General features: G+C 49.7%; 6 protein-coding genes across 8 annotated transcripts; 2 read left to right on the top strand and 4 right to left on the bottom strand.

Moving 5' to 3' along the window:
• Positions 1 to 71: 71 nt before the first annotated feature.
• TrAFT101_006312 (uncharacterized protein) lies at positions 72 to 1,953 on the top strand. Of its 2 annotated transcripts, XM_066127713.1 has the most exons (2): positions 72 to 218; positions 287 to 1,953. In XM_066127713.1, exons 1-2 carry the CDS (start codon positions 131 to 133, stop codon positions 1,471 to 1,473), a joined length of 1,275 nt encoding a protein of 424 aa, XP_065983825.1. In that variant the 5' UTR covers positions 72 to 130; the 3' UTR covers positions 1,474 to 1,953. The 2 variants fall into 2 exon arrangements, with proteins under 2 accessions (XP_065983825.1, XP_065983826.1); XM_066127712.1 differs by having other exon boundaries at positions 72 to 1,659.
• TrAFT101_006313 (uncharacterized protein) lies at positions 1,690 to 3,793 on the bottom strand. Its single transcript, XM_024900216.2, has 3 exons — positions 3,595 to 3,793; positions 2,826 to 3,491; positions 1,690 to 2,758 (listed from the first exon to the last, which is right to left on the bottom strand). Exons 2-3 carry the CDS (start codon positions 3,398 to 3,400, stop codon positions 2,029 to 2,031), a joined length of 1,305 nt encoding a protein of 434 aa, XP_024760843.2. The 5' UTR covers positions 3,401 to 3,491; positions 3,595 to 3,793; the 3' UTR covers positions 1,690 to 2,028.
• Positions 3,794 to 3,956: 163 nt separating this feature from the next.
• Positions 3,957 to 5,964, bottom strand: TrAFT101_006314 (uncharacterized protein). The gene is made up of 3 exons (XM_066127714.1): positions 5,815 to 5,964; positions 4,567 to 5,705; positions 3,957 to 4,498 (listed from the first exon to the last, which is right to left on the bottom strand). Exons 1-3 carry the CDS (start codon positions 5,882 to 5,884, stop codon positions 4,163 to 4,165), a joined length of 1,545 nt encoding a protein of 514 aa, XP_065983827.1. The 5' UTR covers positions 5,885 to 5,964; the 3' UTR covers positions 3,957 to 4,162.
• Positions 5,965 to 8,530: 2,566 nt separating this feature from the next.
• Positions 8,531 to 10,376, bottom strand: TrAFT101_006315 (uncharacterized protein). Its single transcript, XM_024909888.2, has 3 exons — positions 10,358 to 10,376; positions 9,233 to 10,302; positions 8,531 to 9,164 (listed from the first exon to the last, which is right to left on the bottom strand). The coding sequence occupies exons 2-3, from the start codon at positions 10,163 to 10,165 to the stop codon at positions 8,535 to 8,537; spliced, it is 1,563 nt and encodes a 520-aa protein (XP_024760845.2). The 5' UTR covers positions 10,166 to 10,302; positions 10,358 to 10,376; the 3' UTR covers positions 8,531 to 8,534.
• Positions 10,377 to 12,856: 2,480 nt separating this feature from the next.
• On the top strand, positions 12,857 to 14,278 carry TrAFT101_006316 (uncharacterized protein). 2 transcript variants are annotated; one of them, XM_024902570.2, is made up of 3 exons: positions 12,857 to 13,109; positions 13,171 to 13,626; positions 13,687 to 14,278. In XM_024902570.2, the coding sequence occupies exons 1-3, from the start codon at positions 12,972 to 12,974 to the stop codon at positions 14,041 to 14,043; spliced, it is 951 nt and encodes a 316-aa protein (XP_024760846.1). In that variant the 5' UTR covers positions 12,857 to 12,971; the 3' UTR covers positions 14,044 to 14,278. The 2 variants fall into 2 exon arrangements, with proteins under 2 accessions (XP_024760846.1, XP_065983828.1); XM_066127715.1 differs by having other exon boundaries at positions 12,857 to 13,626.
• An 871-nt stretch (positions 14,279 to 15,149) lies between these two features.
• TrAFT101_006317 (uncharacterized protein) lies at positions 15,150 to 17,159 on the bottom strand (the record flags this gene model as incomplete). The annotated part of the gene is made up of 3 exons (XM_024906743.1): positions 15,150 to 15,709; positions 15,762 to 16,423; positions 16,486 to 17,159. 3 exons carry the CDS (start codon positions 17,157 to 17,159, stop codon positions 15,150 to 15,152), a joined length of 1,896 nt encoding a protein of 631 aa, XP_024760847.1.
• Between the last annotated feature and the right edge of the window lie 335 nt (positions 17,160 to 17,494).

The following is a 17,494-nucleotide window of genomic DNA, read 5'->3' on the forward strand; positions in this document are numbered from 1 at the left end:
ACATGGAGGTACTTGGAGAGCTGCCCCGCCACCAAACTGAAAAATCTCCAAGCCTGTGTCGAGCGTCACCTTTCCCATATCAAAACCCGCCTACAGCTGCAGCGTCAAGGCTGTCTTGCCCCTGTGGACAATGTCAGCAGCGCCATGGATCTGCCGCAGCTGCTTCCGGGCTCTGCGACGGTCGCACCAGCTGCAGATTGTCCGATTCTCCTCCAACGGTGTGCCACAATCGCAAATCGCAAACCTCTCTTGTTCCCTCTTTAGCTGACCGGGTGAACGCCCAAAGACGCCTCCACATCTCTGGCACCGAGCCTCCTCCGCCGCGCGCAGTCGCTGTCTGCGGAACACGATGACCTTCAAAAGAGCCTCAACAGCTCATTCGATGCCGGCAAGGCCAAGCGCGCTGGCGAACTTGGCCGCGTAGCCTCTGCGCTGCGAGCCTGGGAAAAGGCCCAGTCGTCAATCACAGAGCTTGCTTCCATGGCGGAGGACCCAGACCAAGACCCGGACCTTGCATCGATTGCGCGAGACGAACTAGAGGGGGAACGAGCAAAGTTGGACCTCCTGGAGAGGAAGCTCAAAGAGAGTCTGACTCCCAGACATGCCTTTGCCGATCTGCCGTGCATGGTTGAGTTTCGACCTGGGCCGGGAGGTCTCGAGGGCAGATATTTCACCGACACGCTGTTCAAGATGTACAAGGCCATGTGCGCGCGACGAGGCTACAGGGCCAACGTGCTCAAATATGAAATGGCCGAGGCTGCGGGCGACCAGTCTTCCTCGTCTGGCGAGCAGCCAGTCCAGGAAGCCATCCTCGAAATCCAGGATCCGGGCGCATACGACATCTTCCGCGGAGAGGCTGGCATGCACCGTGTGCAGCGTATCCCGAGCACAGAAAGCAAAGGCCGGGTGCACACGAGTGCTGTGGCCGTGTGGGTGCTGCCTTCATTTCCTGAAGGTGGTAGCGGCGGTGACAACGTCGATATCGATGACCCGGAGAGCGACTTTTATGTCAACCCTCAGGAGGTGAAGATTGAGACGATGCGGGCAAGGGGTGCTGGCGGACAGCATGTCAACAAGACCGAGTCGGCCATTCGCATGACGCACATTCCTACCGGCACCGTCGTCTCCATGCAAGATCACCGTTCGCAGCAGCGCAATCGCGAAGATGCATGGAAGGTGCTTCGTTCTCGCATTGCCACTCAGCGCGCCGAACAGCGCGAAGAAGAGGCTGCCAAGCTTCGAAGCAGCGTGCTGTCGCAGGCGCAAATTACGCGAGGCGACAAGATACGCACGTACAATTACAACCAAGACAGATGTACGGATCACAGGGCTGGGCTGGATGTGCACAACTTGCCAAACGTGTTGGAGGGCGGAGAGACATTGGACAGAGTGATGGAGGCTGCGAGAGAGTGGCTGGTGGGAAAGGAGGTTGAGTTGTTGGTCATGGAGGAAGAGGCCAAGGCGAAGAAATGATGAGGCGATTATAGAGGACTTTGTATGGCCTGGAGGGGAGTGTACGATTATGCAACTTGGGCTATTAGATATACATCTTTGTCCTATATAGATAGATTTTGTATGATATGATATGATATGGTATATACATATGGATGGACCCGCTCTTAAAAGATGAGAAAGGATAACGGCATACCTATATATACTCTCATACACTCTGTACATATAAACACCAATTGACGGTGGCGAGTGATAGCTTTTATCTTTGGCTATCTACCAGCTATATGTGTGTATAAATATCTACGCTTGTCCTTGTATTATGCCAGGCAGATATACGCACACGTCTCCACCCATTATTCCATGATTCTTTCTCTCCGCCGTAACTCCAGATAATTGAGCCGCTTCCCAAATAGCCCCAGATAAAAATAGCCCGCTTCTCAGGTCCGATATAGTCGTCGTGATTCCAATATTGTACAGCAGAAAGGAAAACGAAAGGGGAGTAAAAAAAAAAAGATAAAGAAAATCGCCCGCCATCATAAAAAAGGACACGCCATCGCTTGCAATTCAAGACCACTTTCACATTAATCCTCCCAAGACCACTTTGCCTATCCCCGCCACTTCAGACTTGACGTGCATCCTGCTGTGGTCTTCAAAGTCCTTCACCACGCCCTGCACGATGATTTTGCGAATTTTCGAGTCCGCCTTTGTGAACAGCTCGGCAACTGGAGCCGTGCACTCTCTCGGCGAAGGCACCAGTGCCAGGAACTTTGTGTAGCAGTCGATAAGCACATCGCACAGCGTCGCAAATGTCTCGAAGAAGTCCGGGTCAAAGGGCAATGACGGGGTGAGCAAGTATGTGTATTCCTCGCCGGGAAGCAGGTCGGACTCTGAGGCCGCAAAGTTCATAACCGCGGGGGCCGGTCCGCCGTTTGTCGAGCCCGCGCCGGGCGATTGGTGGCCAAAGGGAGATGAGTCGTCGAGGCCGACGTCGGCAGATGTCGAGCGCCGGGTTTTCATGCCGGGGCGGCGAAACATGTTGGGGATACGGGCACGGCTGAGAGCTGCGTTGGAAGAGTCACCGTGGAGCTGCTGGAAGGAGTCGAACTCGGCCAGCAGGGCGTTGAGGCAGCGAAGGAACTCCAGCGGCGTGGACGAGTAGAGGTCGTGGATTGTGGGGATGGAGAGGCCGAGGAGAAGGTAGTTTGTGGCTTTGCGAGAGAGCTTGCGCGGGTCGAAGCTGGGCATTCGGGAGAGATCTGGCTTGTCGAAGAGATATGTGTTGAACCAGTAGACGCGGCCCTCGTGACTTTTATGATATTAGTCTGTCATTCATTCGTACCAAAAGTGCAAGGGAAAAAGGGGGGGGGGCTCACGCTTTCCGTAGGTAGTCCAGCGTTGACATCCGTTTCTGGGCTGTCTCTGCAATCTGGTGATGCAGCATCTGCGTCTCACCCTGCGCCAGCGCCCACATGGTGCTGGTCATGCCTGGCCGGCCCTCAATGGGTGTTGCGGGAGTCATGGCCGTCATGGCCGAGCCTCTGGGGATCATGTTCGCCAGCTCTGCCGCCGAGGGCCCTTCGGCGGCGTCCCTCTTGTCTTTTTCCTTGTCCTTGTCCTTGGCCACAATCTTAGCCGCAGCGGCGAGTGCGTAGTCGGGCAGCGCAGGCGGCGCAGAGGCGTCGGTGACGGTGTTGGTCGAGGGAGTCGCAGTTCCGCTGGCGTTGGCGCGGCGTCGCGAGCCGGGCAGCGAGGCCTTGAGCGACGAAAAGGACGCCTTGCGCTCCTTGCTGCTGGTGCGGACCACGGACAGCGACGTGGGCGTCTGCTGCAGGTCGGGGCGGTCGCGATCTCGCCCTCGTTCGCGATCGCGGGTGGGTGGCCGGGTGGGCAGGTTGAGGGATGCTGGACTGAAGAGCGCGCCCGCGGCGGCGGCGTTTGTCGGCGCCATGCTGCTTTTTAACGGCTGGCACTGCCGCTAGCAGCTCCAGACAGACAATCCTTGGGATCAGATCAGGGCGATAAGCGGCGCCTAATTTGTGCTTCTCTTTTCGTGTTAGCGAACATCATGCCGGTGGCGTTGCTGGCCGCTGCCCGGTTGGCTGCTAATGCAGTGCAATCAAGCTCAGCCCAAAGGGCGCTTACTCACCGGACAGGGCCCCCTTTTGCCGCCGTGTTATGTGATCTCTTCTTTCTCTTGCTCTTTTCTCTTCGTGTGTCCTGCGTCAGTTCATGGCACTGACGATCATGTCGATCTCCAACAAGACAAACAGCAATTGGTGGTAGCGGAGACGTTGGCTGTGAGCCGTTTTCGACTTTGCCAGCTTTGGTGCCAGAGTCGTGGTTTTCTCTTGATGCAATATTGCCTACATGTACTCCGTAGGTACCTACTAATCTCCTAGGCTGTGACGTGACGGACGAAGCGTCCATGCGCCCAGGCAAGGGAAAAGCATTATTCCGGATTCAAGGACAAGGCAGCTTGTTTCATCCTCACACGCTCACCCCGTCACGCTTCGAAACGGCCAAGGACTTCACAATGCAGACGCTACGAGTAATAAATACTGTACATGTACTATTGCGCTGTCCACTATGGGGCAGCAAGAGCTTTGAATGCATGTAAACAAACTGGTATAACTGGTATCAATGACAGGCACAGCCAAAACAATCATCGTCAACTTCATCGTCAGCCACATCAAGCGCACTCGCTCCGCGGCTACACGGCCTTGTCGGCGGGAACATGGACTTCTTGCTCAACGTGCTCCAGCTCGATGCCCTTGTTGAGCACATGCTCCACGTCTGCCTGGCGCTGGTCTTCGCTGACGAGGCCGAACAAGACGTCCATGTCCTCCAGCGTGCGGCCCTTGGTCTCCTTGATGAAGAGGACGACAAATGCGCACATTCCGCAGCAGAAGCATCCAAACATGACAAAAGTACGCCAGCCAATGTGGTTGACGGCCGCAGGCGTGACTTCGGTAATGACAAAGTTGAACAGCCACTGGGTTGCGGCGGCGAGACCCACGCCGTATTCACGTAGACGGGTGGGGAAGATCTGCGTATCGGAAGAGCAAACGGTCAGCAGGGGGCATGTCGTGATGCTTTACAGGAGCCTCTTCTTACCTCGGACACGTAGACCCAGGGCGTGGGTCCCCAGGACGCAGAATATCCAATAACGTAGAGATAGATCATGACAACCATGGCGATGGACGCCGAGGACACAGTGGTGCTCTTCGGGTTCGGCGGGTGGGTTGCGAGGACGGCGCCAATAATGAACATCATGCTGGCCATCCAGATTGCGCCGGCGATGAGACTCTTCTTGCGGCCGAATCGATCAATGCCGAGGACCAGGAAGAGGGCAGTGGCAACCACCTTGACGGTGCCGTACACCCCAGTTGCGAACAGCGAGGCGTTTGTGCTGCTGACACCGACTGTCTCGAAGATCTCAGGGGCGTAGTATCCGATGCTGTTGGTTCCAGAAAACTGCTGCCAGAACATGATTCCAAAAGCCAGTGCGAAGCGGTTCCAGTTGCCCTTCTTCAAACACTCCTTCCAGGTAACACCCTCCGTAAGGGCCATCTCTTCTTCGATCGAGGCTCGAATCTCTGCAAGTTCTTTGAGCACTTCGGGGCTGTCTGGAGCCTCATTGCGAATGTAGGATAGAGATCGCAAAGCCTCTTCGTGGCGAGACTTCTTCATGAGCCAACGCGGTGACTCCTTGAGGAAGAAGAGGCCGCAGAGCATGAGACCACCGGGCACAAGCTGGAGACCGACGGGGATACGCCACTGCTTGGTGCTCTGCTTGATGTGCAGGGCTACGCCGTAGTCGAGCCAGTAGGCGAATGTGCTTCCAATAACGAGAAACTCCTGGAACAGACCAGCAACACGGCCTCGAGTGGCTGGTGGGCAGTTCTCACTGACAAACACAGGAGTGATGGAGCTCATGCCACCAACACCGAAACCGGCAATGACACGTCCGCCGTAGATCTGGCCAATCGAGTGTGATGCGCTTGTCTGGACGGCTGCGCCGACGAGGAAGATGGTTGTGAAGAGCATGAGAGCATAGCGTCGACCGAAGCGTTCGTTGATGAATGCGGCAGTGATGGCGCCGAAGAAGCAACCAGCCGTGAGTAGAGACACTACGTTGGATGAGATGTGGGCGTTCTCAGCCGAAGAGAAGCCACTGGAGTCGGTTGGCAGACCAAAGTCTTCTTTGAAGCTCTTGAGGGCGAGCACGCTTCCCATCACGCCCGTATCATAGCCTAGGAGCAGTTTATAAGTCAGCACTTTCTGTGAAACCTCGAGGCTGGTTGAGACACAAAATCAAGCACTTGAACATTGCGAGATGAGAAGAGACGAGGAAAAACGTACCAAAGAGCAGTGAGCCCAGGTAGGCCACCGATGTGAGCACATACACTCGGTAATTCTTGAAGAACCGCATTGTGACGACTGTTCTGATGCAGCTTCCCAGCAACAACAAACGAGTCTCTACACGAAGCTGGAGAGGGTCTGGTCCCCTTCATATATACACAAATACGGCCGAGCACATGATTGGATTCTCAACTTTATTTTTTTTGCATTCCTCACCCTTTTCGGGAACTGAGTACCACCTTAAACAGGCTGGTCATGCAATATCTTGGAGAGGCACACACTAACTTGCCGTGCTGCACATCCGTTGGCGGGATAAGTGTGGATATACCACAAGCAGGCCCTTTTTTTCCCTTGTCCATCCGCTACGAAGTACTCTTCACGCTCTTCTTCTTGGCCTGGTAGTCGCTGGCCTTCTCCAAACCCCATACCCCATACTGGCACTCGGACAGAAGCAATATGGGGTTCTGGGGGAAGGCTTTGTGCGGGATGCATTTGGCGCGGCGCCCACGTTCCGAACCAACAATTCAGGATAACTAATTAAGCGACCCAATCCCCAAGCAAACTCCCCCGCATGAGGAGCAAAGTCCCCGCACGCCACGGCCCAGAGAGACGTTTTCGGCCAAGGCTCGAGAACGACCAAGGGCCTCGCTCAGAACCACCCCGAGCCATTGATTTCGTGGGCAGCTTGCCGAGTTGCCGGTGGCGTTGAAATGGATTTACCCGCCAATAAGAGCAAGGCAAAGTATGTACTTTTTGTGTTACCAATATTTTTGTTTCTGCCTCATCGTTTTACCGACTCTTGGGTGAGAGCCTTCAGAGACTTCTTGTAGGGGTAGAGAGGACTGGTTGGTGGTTCAACGCGCGAGGCAAACACGCTGTTGGGGAGCATCTCGGGTCACAAGGGGTGCCATCTCCGAAAGCTTGGAGCAGGCCCTGTGTCCAGTCATCTTCCAATCCATAGCCGGGGTGACATCCAACGCTACGCGAGCACATGTCAAACTGCCGCATGAGCAATCTACTTGCACAAGGGCAGCTTTCCCATAGGCTGGCTGTGGATGGCTTTATGAGCATCGTTGGGATAGCCCTTCGATATTGCCCGTGTCAATGATGCACCTCGGGGATATTGCCCCGAGTTACACGTACTTTCTGTCAGCCGCAAACTCTTTTCAACTTCCAAAAGATGCTGTAGAAGCTGGCAATTCGGTCAAACTACGGAGTCGTCGATGCGGATTCATGGAAAATTTGGCCCCGCAGTTCTAGCTGAGCTGGGGGTTTCTCGCGTAGAAGCTATTGGAGGTCTCTCCATAGAAAAGTATATTTCACCCCTACATTCCTTCCCTAACATGCCTTTGGAACTTCATCTCTGTTAGGCGCCACTGGTGCTGTGAACGATGACATAAATCGTCTCTTGGCCCCCCACACCCTCTTGATACTATTTGTGTACTATTTGTTTCCCTCTGGGAGGATAGGCTTCCGCGTGCGTTGAACCGCTGTGGGGTTATTAACTGAATGCCCTTTGCCGAAGCACCATCCGCGGCAAGGTCAGCTGGGATACATACCTCTCCTAACGGAGAATGTCCGAGCAATATCTTCGGAGATAGAAGTTTTACTCCTGAGATGTTGGCTATTGGTATGACAAGAGCAGCCTGATCTTTAGATTAGAATTGTAATCGCGAACCTGCTTTGTCTTTCCTTCAGAATGGAAGTATAGAGGGCTGAATAACTCAGTATGTGTGTCGTTTGTGTTTAGATACTGCTGCCGAAGCAAGAGAAACTCGAACTTGGTGTTGTATCACAAAGATAGAAGATAGTATGTCTGAGGGATCTTTTTATGTCCGCTTAAGTAACCTACATCTACTACCTAATAGGTTTGTTTACAACTATTTTGTTTGCCTATAGCATGTACTGCATTTGCTTACCTCACACAATGGTATGCTGCTGAGAAACTGTATGTTCTGGCTATGTGCAACGTTGTTTTGGTTGAGCAATGGCTGCCTGACCATGTGTTGCTCTGTAATTGCTCTGCGCCTGCTTTTGATTACCTGTGAACTGTTTGGTTAATATACATCAAAATTACGAGACGAGAGGTTAATGAATTTTATAAACCTGAAAATGAACCCTAGTAGCCATCATGACTAAATGCAGCTTGGTGCATGAGCTCGTTCATATATGCTAATGCAACAAATTGCGGCGTAATACGGACATTGCTTTTCTTAGCCACTGTGTACATTGATTTTTTTCGAGCTCAAGTCTCGTGGATAAAGATATTAGTGATACACCATCGAAAACTTTGAAGACAAGAGATGTTACTATCCTTTGCTAAAATACTGCTGTTCGTCTCACTTCTAATAGATATGTGAGTTTAATAAATGAGGAATTAGCTACCAAGGAAGACTATAAGTACTATATAATGCACCAGCACCACACGTAGAGGTTAGCTACTGTGACCGAGAAACAACCAGGGGGCCGGCTGATTAGTCTTGATGAAGATTAGCTGCCCTCGATATATTCTTTAATACGTAGCGAGAAGTAGTACTAGTATATCAAGCTACAACTCGTTCTGAGCAGATTTGGGCTATGCCAAAAATTGAAATTAGAATGAAAAAATAACTCTGGAATGCTATCCGATGAAATAAATCTAATACATAAGCCCCATCTATACGGGGACATATCCGCCAAAAGCTTACATTATATATATAAAAACAATAAAATCAAGCGCTTTACTGTGGCTTCAAGCCGTCTGCCATGGCCAGTAATAGGCCAAGTGCCTTGTGGGCTGATGACTGTGTCTTCTTCTTACCAGTAGCTGTGGTAGAACTTGGCTTAGAAGAGGGCTTATCATGGATGGAAAGGATTGGTGGCGGAGGCACAACTGAGTAGGCACACTCTCCCTTGCCCCATATAGCGTCGGCGACGTTTGCCCACTTGGCTACTGGGTTGATAAGCGTCGCAGGAGTGTAGAATAGTCGGCAGTCTGCGGGTTGGTAGATGAAATGCGTGGGCACTTGATCGTTGAATGGAGAAAAGGCGTTTCTGTAGTTGACACTTCCGGTGCTGAGTCTGATTGGGAATTCCTCCAGGGTCACGGGGATATGGTCCTTGAAGGCGTCTAACTCCTTTTCCGTAAAGAGTGGCTTCCCGGCAGTCGAGGCATTCTGGACCACCTGGTTCGCCGCTCCGTAGAACAGGGAGATAGTGGACAATTCTTGAACCTGGCTGCCCTTAACGCCTCCAATTCCTTGCATTGGGCCCATCTGTGGGCGGCCACCGTTTGCAACAACTCGCACACCATATGGGATCATGTGATTGATAAAGATGGTACAAGTCGAAGAGCATGAGCCGTCGGTAAGCTAGCGGCAGTTGTTAGCAGAGAAGAAAGAAATTAAGGGGAGAGAAAAAAAAAACAGTGACTACTTACAATGATAATATCTTCAGGCTTGTACGGCGGCTCTGTACCATTGAGCGGTCCTCCTTTGCCAAAAATGTTGATAGGGGCGCTGGTCGAGTTGCCGAGTATGAAGTTGTTCTCGGCTGAGATTGCTGTTGAGGGGACGCCAAGGGTATCAAATGGACCCAAGAAAGCGGCGTCACTAGCAAAACCTGTCTTCTGGTCTGGTTGAACCAATTCTGAGATAAGGAAGCCCACTTGCTGAAAGCCTTGCCTGTCATCTGGGCTCGTTGCGCGGCTGGCAGTCTCGAAAAGGTATTGAGTTTCGGGAACAGAACGAATTCTAGTTGCCGAAAAGATGGTCATGTTGGGAAAGAAGATGCTAATAAGCGCGAAGCCTGAGTCGACAGTACCGCCAGGATTTCCAGTGACGTCGATGATAATCTTAGACTTGCCAGAAGCGACAGCCTTATTAACAAACTCCTGTGCCTTTATGGCAAAGGTTCGCGTCTCATCATCTGGAATGCCGTCGCCTGATGTTTCAAAACTTGACACAGTCATGACGGCAACATCCTTGAGGCTTGTATCTTCTGGGAAATACCCTACCATCACGTTGAAGGGGTCTCTGATAACAGGCTTAGGATAACCGCTAGGTTCCGGAAGCCCTGTTGAATCTGCTTGTCTCTTGGAGACCTTCGTCACATCTACGTCTCTCTTGAGCTTCTTGCTCGATGGACCAGTCGTAGCAGGCACGGGAGCGCAAACTGCATCCCATAGCTCGTCGCCAGTGGTGGCAGTGAAATTTCCAGCTGAAGGACTAACTTCTGCGAAGAGCGGGATTGTTTCTTGGGTCCCGTTGGCGTATGTGAGGTTGAATTCGTGTATGCCCGGAAATGATCTGTACCTTGAAAAAGAACCGAGGCTTTCGGAGCCTGCGGTGGTAATAGGCACGTTGGCTAACATGACGTTGTATCGGGCATCGGGGTCTTGCAGACCCTCGATGTTGGAGAGTGCTTCGACAAAAGATTCTGCACCAACTCCATTGACCAACGTCACAGGGGATACGTCCTTGTTGCCCCTTGCTAGCAGTTCACCATCACCTAGTTTCCGAAATTAGTCAAATAGAAATCTCTAGTACAGCAAAAATATACCTACTGAATGTGTAAAGCCTAGGAATAGCTACTCCATCAGTGGAAAGCGACACCAATGAATTGGAAGCCTTGAAAGTAATGGCAAATGAGCAAGGGACAATGGCAAGATGGCCATCGTTTGCAGAACTGATAAGATTAAATAGGTCTCGATCAAAGTCATACTGAGACTTGTATTGATTCGCGACTGCTCGACTGCGAATTGTCGATATGCCACCAACGAGATCAACTGTTGAAGACAGAGAGCCGACAGGTGGATCTGGGCTCGGTTAGGGAGATGTAACAAGGTAATAGACGATATAAGACGTACTTCTGAGAATCTCGATAGTAGACTGCCATTGCAAGTATTTGCTATACTCATCAATAAAGCTTACTGCGAGGTCGGATTTGAATGGCGTCGATTCCAAGCAAGCAAGTCCAAGCTGACTAGAGAATTCCGATGCTAGGCTGTGTTAGAGCGGGTGTATCATTCTGCTAAAGAACACAGGAACTCACTGCCTGCCGCAGTTAATTTTGCAATCTGGGCACAGGGCTCAGCAGGTTTGGTAGCATTGACTGAGACGGTGGCGGCGCTTGCCACAGCCGCAAGGGCCGCGACAGCGGAAAGACGTGATATCCTAGGAGACATCACGTCCAGAAAGTAAACTCGAAAGATATACACAGAATGTAATAAGATCAAACGCTGTGCAGAATCAACAAAGGGATATAATATTGAGAAAGACAGAGTAGCAAAGGAGCACAGCGATAGATTTTCACTAGTCTTGACTGCTGTTGACTCTTAGATATTTATCTCAATATTGGCTTCAATACAAGCTGATATAAGTCGGCTCTAAGGGGCCTGCCGGGGCTGTACAGAGCGAGTTGAGGGACTACGATCGTCACAGCCCACTAATACACACCCCTGAGCTGACGGTGGCCCACCAGCTCAGCCTAACTTCACAAACTGGGGACAGAGCACAAGACCGAAGCGCTACGTAGGGTTGCCGTTAGGAATAGTTACACTAATACCTAATAACGATGGCACGGGGTACTAGTAATAAATAGAAGATACTAAATTGGCACAGCACTAACATTCAGATACCATGACCTTTATGCTCTTCAATGCTATAAATTAAAGCTGCTATTGGATCTGAGAGATGTATTCTAGTAAGTTGATAAGTAATCATTCCAGGCATAAGGACCTCCACTACCGAGTATAGCCGGTGGCACTCGACTGTATTAACGCTAGGTACGCTTCTATTTTCGAAACGCCATAAACTTCCCGTAAAGAGGTATAAAAGTCGAGATACTGTTGTGTTGTGAGGATCACAGTCCACCCCTGAGCTTACAACGACCCGCCAACGCAGCCCAACCTCACAGGGTGTGGTGAATTGGGCAATTGTATTCAAAACACGCTTAAATCTGTTTTTAAATCTGGGATCGACTGTAATTTCAGCTAGTGATTACTCTTGTGGGGGTTATATTCTGCGTTTCTCACTTGGTAGAAAGGGCTGCATGGTTTCTTTTCGGCAAGCTCCGTATAAGAGCAGCTATCTGCGAGGAAACGATACATATTACCTAGCAATAGTAGCAGCTACGAAGTAAACATTTAGGTTTGTGCGGCATTAGAGTCTCGCTTCACATCAGGAAGGCTGGGTTGAGTTCTTTCTTTGGAATGATAAGAGCCTGCTAGGCGTACTGCACAATTACGTCGCAATATGGAGCCAGAAAAGGCTGGGAAGAAAAAAAAAACAAAAAAACAAGAGGCTAGTATGTAGTAGTGCGTCTGCTAGCTTCCTCACAACAATGGATCCCATCCCACGAACCTGCACCTATTTTGGGGATAGAATGCGGCTCACTTGCAGCCGAGGGAAGCGAAGGCAAAAAGCAGGGGGCTCTGGAAGATGCCAAGCCACCTCTAACAATCCATTCAAGATACATTCTTGGAAGGAAATAGGTACTATAATGTAACACGATTGGACATTATATCGATAGTTATAACCTAAACAGTCTCTCTCTACGGCGCACAGTTGCTTTGATTGCTTGTGCTTCTGCTGTTGATACCTTATAATGATATATAATATTTGCCCATATTGTAATAACCCTGGTCGGCATTGTTAGGTAACTCCGGCCTATCTTTGCCGATTTAATCAACTTTGCACGCCGGATAGATGTCTTCAAAGCCAGCGCACCAGCTCCTGTCAGTTAGTCCTCCAATGGGAGACGCTGTACGCGTTACTTCATGCTTGGGCGGTCTGCTAGTGACTATGCTTATCCTAATTTTCTCTCGTCGTGTCATACTTCGCCCTTTGGGACTTTTCAAGCTCCACTTGTCAGATGGCTTGATGTAGGCGTGGCTTAGCTCATGATGACCGGCCCGCTTTCTAGGCTGATTCTAATTTTATACCTAGATTGCCAAATAGGATTCTGCTCTGCATTGGCGTCAAAGAGCTGGCGGCGCGGCTCATTTATTCCAGTATGGCGCCTTTCCGCTGAACAAATATTCATATCATGTACTTACTCTGCTCGCATACCGTCGTTTGAGTTGTTTTCGTGAGAGTGGCATAGCATACTAACTGAGAAGAAGCGTTCGCTCTCAAAGTAAACAGTTGCTTTGTCTTGTTCGTTATCTCTCTAAAAAAATGGGCAAAGCGGGCCGCGTCGCGTGTATTGGGCTGCCATACCTATTGACAATAGGCTCATTAGTTGCCCTCATATTTGCGGGCATTGGTTCTACTGATGCCGACTCTTCTACACTAAACAAGATCTATTTTATGAGAGTGAGTTTTGGTGGCTTATAGAGATGCCACATGGAACAACTTTCCTAACCCAATATCACAGGCTGATCTTTCGAATGTCACTGCGGCCGAAGCAACCAATTTTGGCGACCAGCTACTGAACCTTACCTCGAATGCTATGAACAATGCCACGCAAGAGCTTGCCGCAGCTTTAGAAGAGGCAGAGAAGCAGTCTGAATTACGCGATTTTTACGACATTGGTCTGTTCGGCTACTGCGAGGGAGAAAAGCATGGAAGCAACTTCAATGTGGACTTCTGCAGCAAGCCTGCGGGAAGCTTCTGGTTCAACCCGCTTGTTGTCTGGCACCTGAATGTTAGTGGCGTTCACGATATATTCCCCTCTCACCTGCAGTCCAATCTGCAGACATACCAGAAGGTTTCTCACTGGATGTTTGTTGCGTACGTGCTTGCATTTGCTACCACTGTTATTCAACTGCTGGTTGGCATTTCGGCTATTTTCAGTCGTATTGGAAGCATCTTTACAACTATCGTGTCTGCGGTAAGTCTGAATCCATCTTACTCAAACAGCCATCTCATCACTAACAACTATACTTCACAGGTCGCAACCGGCTTCCTCATCGCTGCAAATATCACGTCAACAGCTCTCTTTGTCACACTCGTTGGCGTCTTCAACTCATCGCTGAAAGAATATGGCGTAAAGTCCGACATAGGCGCTAACGCCTTTGCCGCATCATGGCTTGCTCTCGGACTGTCTATGGTCAGCACATTCTTTTGGCTTTTCAGCTCATGTTGTTGCTCGGGCCGTAGTGCAGCTCGAAGTCCTCCTGCCCAGGGCAGCTACGAAAAAGTCGACTTTGCAAATGGCGGCGCAGCCTCTCATCACGGCCATACTACCGCACCAGCACCTACTTTTGCGAATACTAATACGGCGTACGAACCCTATCGCCATCAATAAATATGGCTAATGTACCCATTGCGTGTTGTAGAAGTCACACGATGTATATATACAATATATCTTTTTGTTTTAGAATGGAGTTGTCATTTATCTGGATTTCATTCCGGTTAGGGCCATCCCCGGCGACAAGGTTTACTCGTGGTGCCCCGCTCTATCCAATACTCAGGCGCCGAGTATAGGTTGAAATTAGAGGTTTTATACTTAGATATATCCCAAATAAACTACTTAATCTCAGTCCACATATATAGAGTAGTATTATTATTTCGCAATTCCTAGAAGGACATTGGCTTCTACCTCTGCTCAGGCACTCAATAACGCTATAACTGACTATGCCTCGCAGGGAATGCATGTCTGCATGAGGAGTTATAGGAATGCTGTAAATGTATCGAGCTTCGATCTAGTACTTATTATGTTTAGGCAACTGGAGCTTAACAGCACGTCAGGGTAACCCTACGAAGATCTAGATTGCAATACGGCCCCAATCTACACGGTGGGTACAGTGATCTGCATGTAAATAAGGAAAACTAAAAAGGCTCTGGGATGTTAGGGACCTTTGCCCATATTGTATTTGTTGAACTGCTTAATGGTGGTTATAGTGGGGTTTACGAGCTAGAATACGAACAAATTATGCATATTTGGTCCTTCAAGAGGTTGGTCTTTTCTTCACCGGGACTATTCCTCGAGATCTCACCGCCATTCAGTTCAGAGGACGGGTCCCAGAAACTTTAATATTAAAATCTATGAACTTTCCAATCCTAAAATAACTGATATCCACTCGTCTTGATTTGGGAAATTGCCGGGTAGCTGGGGGTTTAACAATTTGGATACGAGATGCTGTGAAACCTTAGAAAATGCCTTGTAAGATTCCAGTTCTCAAGAGCGAGCGCTTGGCCAAATCTCTCACATGTGGAAGAATAGCGCTATAGATATCCCATCTACCCAACTGAAAAGCTTTTATAGAAGATGGTGACTATTCTTGCGAATACGCTTGGCATATTTAGTATCTCTATCTAATAGATTTGCGCTTATGACTCATTTATCACCCCGTTATCCCTCCCTTCTAAGTAACCGTATATTCTTTTCAATGGTAATAGTCAGAATTAAATCTATGGTAAGCTGAGCAAAAGGTCCCTCAGCTTTGCAAAATTTGGAGTGCCGAGGCCTGTAATCGGATCCCAACCTTCGACGGCAGGAAATCCATCGGTACCACATCCAGGATTTACTCCCTCCGTGATATCGTCGAAGACTTCTGGATGGCTGTACAGCACAGGATTAAGGAAGCCAACTGATCCCTTGCCATTCTTAATTCGCTCGCCGTTAATGAACGTGATCATGGCACCGAATGATGGGCTTGCAGCTGAAGTACCACTAAAGGCCACCAAGTCGCCTGCGAGTCCGGTGATGAAGCTATGAGATGTGACGGCAAGGTCAGGAAATCCTCGCACTTGTTGCGTGTTGTTGTAAACGGAAGAGTTGTATCCGGGGTCGTGGTTGGCATAGTATTCCGCGACAGCCTTTGTTTGGTAGGAGGGTAGCGCGAATATGTTGCTGAAACCACCGCCAGATCCAAAGTCAGTCGCCGCGACCTGCTTGTCGTTGACGGTGCCATTCTCGGGTAATGCACTGCCGCCAACTGAGGTAATCCAAGGACAAGTTCCGGGCCACACTGCAGTATGGTTAGCGATTTAGAAACACCAAGGCAGCCTATGTATACATACTAGGGTTGAAACGGCCATAATCAGCAGCTGGAGGTGTCAATGCGCCGTTTGGCAGAAGACATGTGCTGCGGATGCCTGCCACGCCGTCATCTCCAGACGAAAATAAGACAGTCACTCCCATCAGCGCAAGCTTCATATACTCATTGCATTCGCGAGTTCTGTAGGAGATTGGACGGTCGCCCTCATTGCTTCCATAAGAGACGGAAAAGACTTTGGTGGCATTATAGGTTCCGCAATCAGGCTGGCCGAGGTATTCACCAGATACCTCGCCGTCATGAGGGTAAATTCCATCCCAGTCAGGATCGTCACCACCTTGATATGTGCAATAGGAGCCATCGATAGCGTCGAGGAAGTTGTTGTTGGTCGCTGGGTTGGCAGGATCATTATCACCAACTTGGTAGAGCGTAACTGGCTGGGGGTGAACAAGGCCAATTGCGTAGCAAAGGTCGAGGTTTGACTCTCCACGAGTATCTGCTGAAGAATCATTTGAAAAGTAGCCACCATCGATGCCATCAATGATGGGGCCGGTATTATTGGGAACATTGGAGGCATATTTGGCGTAGAAGGCATTTAAGTCATCTTGATTAAAGCTCTGGGGAGCAAATTCCACAATCCCATAGCTATTGCCTTCAACAGCCTCGCCGGCGTCTGGTAAGCCATATCTATAATTTGTTAGAAAAAAAAAAAAAAAAACCTTAGCGTGAGCAAAATAGATAGATCTTACAGCGCTCGTAAACAAGCAGGAGTAGTTATTTGGCTACAGTTGGCGAGAGAGCTGGGATGCGGGATAGACTCAAGCTTTCGAAACTTGGGTTTAAAGGTATCTCGACGGTTAATTCCACGGCTGCTTGCTGGGCGGCCTCTAGTCTCAAATTGAATCGTCGGCATAATCAAGTCAATATTGGGCTGGATATCCTCCGGAACGCTATATGATTCGCAGGCAACCACTTCGACCCCTTGTTCCTCATTCCTGTAAGTGTAGTAAGTTGTGTCTAATAGCTTCTCGGCAACGGCTACTGTCGTGTTAAATTTGAGCCAGTTTCGACCTGCAGTTGGCTTAATGTGCTTGCTATTGATGCCACCTTGACGTAGCCATTGTACAGTCTCAGATATGACCTCTTGTGGCGCGGCGAATAGGTCTATGACCTGTTGTGCAGTAAGGAATTTGCCATATTTCTCAGACATGGGATGAGAAATCTGATTAGCGAGATCTTCGGCGTGCTCAAGATTGCTCTGCTTAAGGCCGATACGGAGCTCAATCGCTGCATCAGGAACTGCACGACTGATTTTTGTCCATTCGGCAGGGACTTGGTCTCTCCTTTCGTGCACCACCGAGCCTCCCTGGACGATTGAGGACAGACCAACGGCCGCTGCGGTTGAAAGTGTAAGCAGCTTCATTTTTTCGAGGACGATGGGACTGCTTTAGAGTAGACATTGTAATACGACGGGACAGCACTTATTTATATTGTCGCCATCGTTACTACACACCGCAACATGGCCGAAAGTTGTTGCTGTGCATCAAAATCTCGTATTAAAAGGTGGATTATATCGAAAAAGGGCACTTTAACATGGGCCTATAACTACTGATTATAGGCAAGGCAACTCGTATATCCTTAGCATGGGTCTATGAGCAGGGTTGCTATTCGTGCGTTTTCGCGAATAGTATTACTAACACGATACCACTATTAGTTTGCACAGCAGATCGACATGCCAAGGGTAGCTCTATTTGCCTC

The sequence above is a fragment of the Trichoderma asperellum genome, chromosome 3, assembly GCF_020647865.1.
Source record: "Trichoderma asperellum chromosome 3, complete sequence".
Taxonomy (NCBI): domain Eukaryota; kingdom Fungi; phylum Ascomycota; class Sordariomycetes; order Hypocreales; family Hypocreaceae; genus Trichoderma; species Trichoderma asperellum.